This window comes from Gigantopelta aegis, chromosome 6 (assembly GCF_016097555.1).
Source record: "Gigantopelta aegis isolate Gae_Host chromosome 6, Gae_host_genome, whole genome shotgun sequence".
Classification (NCBI taxonomy): Eukaryota; Metazoa; Mollusca; class Gastropoda; order Neomphalida; family Peltospiridae; genus Gigantopelta; species Gigantopelta aegis.
In genome coordinates this window covers 13,636,000-13,641,695 of record NC_054704.1, presented here as the reverse complement: position 1 = coordinate 13,641,695, position 5,696 = coordinate 13,636,000, and the positions used below count along the sequence as shown (strand labels likewise).

At 38.5% G+C, this 5,696-nt stretch overlaps 1 protein-coding gene across 1 annotated transcript; it reads left to right on the top strand.

Moving 5' to 3' along the window:
• Nucleotides 1-306: 306 nt before the first annotated feature.
• On the top strand, nucleotides 307-4,702 carry LOC121374965. Its single transcript, XM_041502120.1, has 2 exons — nucleotides 307-454; nucleotides 3,615-4,702. The coding sequence occupies exon 2, from the start codon at nucleotides 3,623-3,625 to the stop codon at nucleotides 4,094-4,096; it is 474 nt and encodes a 157-aa protein (XP_041358054.1). The 5' UTR covers nucleotides 307-454; nucleotides 3,615-3,622; the 3' UTR covers nucleotides 4,097-4,702.
• The last annotated feature ends 994 nt before the right edge of the window (nucleotides 4,703-5,696 follow it).

Genomic DNA, 5,696 nt, shown 5'->3' with positions numbered 1-5,696 from the left:
AATAATAATAATAATAATAATAATAATAATAATAAAATAGTAATAATAAAAAATAAAAAAACCCCAGCATGGCATATTTTACTTCCTATTTGGAGTCCTATCGAGGCCACCAGGACTTTCTTAAAGGGGTTCTTTAATATATATATATATGTAATCAACTTGTTGAAGTCATAAAACCTGAGGAGAAAAACCCACACAAAAACTGAAGAAGAAAAACATAAATAATTCCCAAAAGGATGTTCATTTGCACCCCCGAACTTCCCTGGCGTCACGCCTATTTTAAACACCTACTATAACACATTCTAACCATACAGCGCAAAACTACCTAGTTGCTAGGAAGTGATTATCTCCCCTCGTGTTTGTTTACGTGATTGGTCATAATCGATTCTCCTAGTTACGTCCGGGGATTTCGTCCTGTCGATGTCGGTGTTAAACGGCAACATTCAATAATCTGGTATGCTACTAGTTCATTCAGTATATGATATTTCCTTCTTGTTAACTCAGTTGTTCCATGAATGCGTAAAATACCCGCTTGTTTCAGTTCTTAATAGGCTTACGTTTACTGGGCATTATATACCCGTAATAAGCGCCTTACTGTGTGGGTTATTTTAGGAATAAGGGCGGGGCGAGAGGGTGGTGAGAGGTCTCCGTATGTTTTAGTCGATATTAATAATATATATTCTTTTAAACATGTCATTAAAAACCCCCCAACAAAACAACAAACTATAACAATAATATTTATTAAAATATACATCTTTAAAAGTTATAATTGTTTAGATAATATCTATATATTAAATACAATTTTAAGGAATCGCAAAAAAAAGAAAGAAAGAAAAAAAGGATTATTTATTATCCACATTGACATAGCCAGAGAGCGCATTCATCCTCGGTATTTTGTTCTGCCTTACAATTCTAACAGGACTAACAGTGGGTGGTTTTTGGTCCCCCCCCCCCCCCCCCCCCCCCCGCCAATCATTCAGTATCAAATACTGGTTTTACCTGTTACTATACAATAAGCGGTTGTATACAAACTATTGTATTATTTGATGCTTTTTTTAATGGCATGTGCCATAACGATATTGCTATACACTGCCAATATAATGTATAGGTCACACCCAACGTTATTAATGATTAAAGCCACTTTTATTTGCAATTTGCGAAAATGTTATCAGCGATGAATCTAATATTGAAATATAACTTAACAATAAATTAATAAATAAATTAATTAATTAAATAAATAATTAAAAAAATAATAATAAATGGTAGCTGGTGTTGTGTTGTTTGATTGTTACAATAAATTTGAACTAGTTTCAATGCGTGTAACGTTATTGTAGTTCACATCGATGTCTTTGTTATTGACATCGAATGTTTGGCGAATAAAATTGTAAATTGTACATAATGTTATAAAGTATAGTTCGTGGATACTAGAGAGGTTTCGCACCATTACTGATAGGATACCGATAACTTGACCAGATCGGTAGCAATTAGTACAAATGGGTACCAGACGTTTCGCCCCAAAAATGAAATTACGAAATTCATTACTGAAACGAAATTCATTACAGAAACGAATCCCATAAAGAAATTCATTATTATTAATAATATAAAATACCCCAACCCCCCACCCCCACCCCCCACAAAACAAACAACAAACATCAACAACAGTTCCTTATTTCATTTATGGGTATTCCTCAATTACATGTAATTACTTGGAATGGATCTTTTAAAGGGACATTCCTGAGTTTGCTGCATTGTAAGACTAGTAAAATATTTCTACGATTAAACTTACATATTAAATATATTTTCTTGTTTAGAATATCAGTGTCTGTATATTCTATGTCTTTCTGGTCGTCTAAATATTTGTAAGAAGCCCAAACTAGGAAATAAAATGAAAATTAACCTAGTACAAATATTAGAACGACCAGAAACACGTTTAATATACAGCCACTAATATTCTAAACAAGAACATATATTTAATATGTAAGTTTAATCGTAGAACTATTTTATTAGTCGATAACATCTTAAAACATTGCGGCAAACTCAGGAATGTCCCTTTAATACTAATAGTATTCTTACTTCTTTTTTCTACTTCTTATGCCATCTAGCTCTGTCTTGTATTCTTCTTCTTCTAAATCTTCTCCCTTCTGATTATCTTCCCTCTTATTCGCTATTTTCTCTGTTCTCGTTTAAATCTCGGATCATAAAAATATATAACTATATTACAGATCACTGTCCATGCCCAACTTTAGTCTGAATCAGTTTCTATTAGTTTTGTTATTTTTAACATATTTGGTTGTTGCTTAGAATATGGATATATATGTAAAGCAGTCATTTGGGGATCCCAACCCCGACACTGCTATATTATTTGGGACAATAAATATTTATTAAAAAAAAAAAAAAAAAAAAAAAATATATATATATATATTCCAACCTGATTCGGTGTGTGTGTGTGTATGTGTGTGTGTGTGTGTGTGTGTGTGTGTATGTTAAACAACTGGATGTTAAACATTTGGTAATTCTGATATAGTCTTAGAGAGGAAACCTGCTATCTTTTTCTGTTAGTAGCAAGAGGTCTTTTACATGCGCTATCCCACAGACAGGATAACACATATCACGGCCTTTGGTATACCAGACGTGGTCCACTGGCTAGAACGAGAAATAGCATAATGGGCCCACCAACAGGGATCAATCCTAAGCCGATCGCACGTGAGCGCTTTACCACTGGGCTACTACGCCCCGCCCTCCAATGAACGGTTAGATAGGTCGTTTCAACGTCAAACACATCGCTCGGAGCACCCGTTGACCTGAAATAATAGCTACTATACACATTTTGATATGTCAACGACACCTATACATTTTAAAATGGCGTCTCACTTGCTGTGATCTCACCAACATATCACTATCCGTAACATAAACGGTGTAGTCACGAAACCTCTCTATTTATTAAATTATCGTACTTGCTTAGTATGCGCCACACTAAATTTATGGAACTCATTTCGGACTGTTTTATATGCCTAGCTCTCACTGGGACAAGAACACAATATAACAAACTCGATCCGTAAATTTCATATGTTACACTCGTTCAGCCTCCCTCAGTGGTGTGGTGGTTAACCATGGGACTTAAGGCTAGTAGGTACTGGGTTCGCATCTCGGAAGCCTGAGCGAGTTTTAACGACTCATTTGATAGGTGTAAGGCTACCACACCGACTTCTCTCTCACTAACAAACAGCCATCACATGTAGTTGAGGTGTCCCAGGAAAGTGTGCTTGAACCATAATTGGATATAAACACAAACATAAGTAAATCTCGCTCGTGCAGAGAGAGAGAGAGAGAGAGAGAGAGAGAGAGAGAGAGAGAGAGAGAGAGAGAGAGAGAGAGAGAGAGAGAGAGGGGGGGGGGGGTCAAGTCATCACCATATTAATTATCATTTTCAGCAGCAGCAGCAGCAGCACCATCATCACCAAAAACAACAACAACTTTAACCACCACCAATCATAAAACATCACAATTCAACTGAAATCAAAACGAAATTGTCAGCACTTGCTTGTTTCTATATATATGAACTAGCATCATATATAATTATTCATTTTATACATCCGCTTCTCTTGTTTTTGCAGAACTCACAATGTCGTACGACGTGAAATACGCGCTGGCTCGTCCGTGCAGCCAGAGCATCTACAACCGCACTCCGCCGATCGTGGACAGGATGTCTGCCGTGTCCACCCTCAACCGCATCGCCATCGTCGTCTGCGAGCGACTCATGCTGCTGATGAACAACACGGAGCTAGTCAAACACAGGAGGATGACCTGCATGGACGACGTCCTGCTGTTCCTCGGCGGCAACCACGACGACGTGGGGCTGTATGGCGACAGGGGCGACTTCTACAGACGCAAGCTGGCCGAGGAGATCTACACGGCGTTTGCCGTGCACGGCGTGACGCACGAAAACGTCATGTCGGTGGTGATGGGCGCCATTAAACTAGAACGCGATACCAGGCTGATTATCGAGCAAGGCGGCTTAGAAAGAGGAGTGGCGCCCCCTGTCAGTATCGATGACACTGTGTTGGATATTCTGGCACGCATTGCCAATATGAATTGATCGCACCAATGGTTTACCATAATATGATACTGATATTTTGAAGATTTTAATGGCGTTAAAAACTGCATAGCAATTCTTTTCATTCAATTACTAGAATCTTACAGAAATATTGTACATGTGATTTGCTTGGTCGTTACTTTGTATAGAGATAAGCCTGTGGGTGCCTGTAAACCCTATAGTACATAATATATATGTTTAGTCTACGCATTTCCCTCTTCTGTTGATAAATATTCCATTATTTCCCCTTACATCATGCTTTAGATTAAAATCTTTACCAGAATAGTCACAAATTGATAGAGCGAATATAAGGATGTTAATTCAGTTTTGTTTAAATACACTCTAGCAATTGTGTTTAGAACGAAAACAAAATCTTGCATCTTATATAAAAAGAAAGAAAAAGCAGGCCCCTAGGATGGGTGTCATGCGTCTCCCACGTGAGGACGACGTGTACATTTTTTGTTGTTCTACTCTATATAAAAAAAATATGGCTTGTCCCTCCCCCACTAGGGTTTGTGATATCGTTCTTACGGGCCTGGAAAGAAGGAATTTAATATGCAGACCTTCCTCCTGAATGTTTAAGTGTGTATAAAATATGTGTAATATGTATAATGTGGCATTGAGTTGTGATTAGTATCCACTAAATCAATTATGAAAGCTGGCACGCATCAACATCCGGTTTAATTCGCAGTGGCAAGATACATTGCCCGTTGCGCGATTGTCCTCAAAGCTGACAACTCTAGAATATTTTTAATATTTAACAAGTCGGAATACATCATCCAGTATATTTCACACCAATTAAAATTAATTTTCTATTCCCTACTCTCGCTTAGCTAAGTCACATACAAACACTTTTCCATCAATGAAAGGGTTACACCAATTTTATGAATTGGGTTATATACGTTTTGACTAAGGGGCCGTCTAAAAACTGCAACACGAAAGAAAGAATTGTTTTATTTAACGACGCACTCAACACATTTTATTTACGGTTATATGGCGTCAGACATATGGTTAAGGACCACACAGATTTTGAGAGGAAACCCGCTGTCGCCATTACATGGGCTACTCTTCCGATTGGCAGCAAGGAATCTTTTATTTGCACTTCCCACAGGCAGGATAGCACAAACCATGACCTTTGTTGAACCAGTTATGGATCACTGGTCGGTGCAAGTGGTTTACACCTACCCATTGAGCCTTGCGGAGCACTCACTCAGGGTTTGGAGTCGGTATCTGGATTAAAAATCCCATGCCTCGACTGGGATCCGAAACCAGTACCTACCAGCCTGTAGACCGATGGCCTGCCACGACGCCATCGAGGCCGGTAAAAACTGCAACACGTCTCTCCATATATGTACATGGGATGGCACTTTACCAGAACTGGGGGAGGGTGGGGCCTTGAAATTTTGATATTGCTCTCCTATCTGCATAATTGTTACAAGTTGCATAAAAGAGCAAACATATATACATCACACTTTTACTGTATTCCAAAAGACCCCCCTCCGTCCCAACTAGTGCCGTCGTATGAACTCTTCTGTCATAGGGATCTACATATAAACGATCCCTTGCCACCTTTCTAAAGCGAGGCGGGACATAGCCCAGTGGT

Excerpts from the sequence above, each read along its gene's own strand:
- LOC121374965 (XM_041502120.1), top strand. The coding sequence starts at position 3,623 with ATGTCGTACGACGTGAAATACGCGCTGGCTCGTCCGTGCAGCCAGAGC.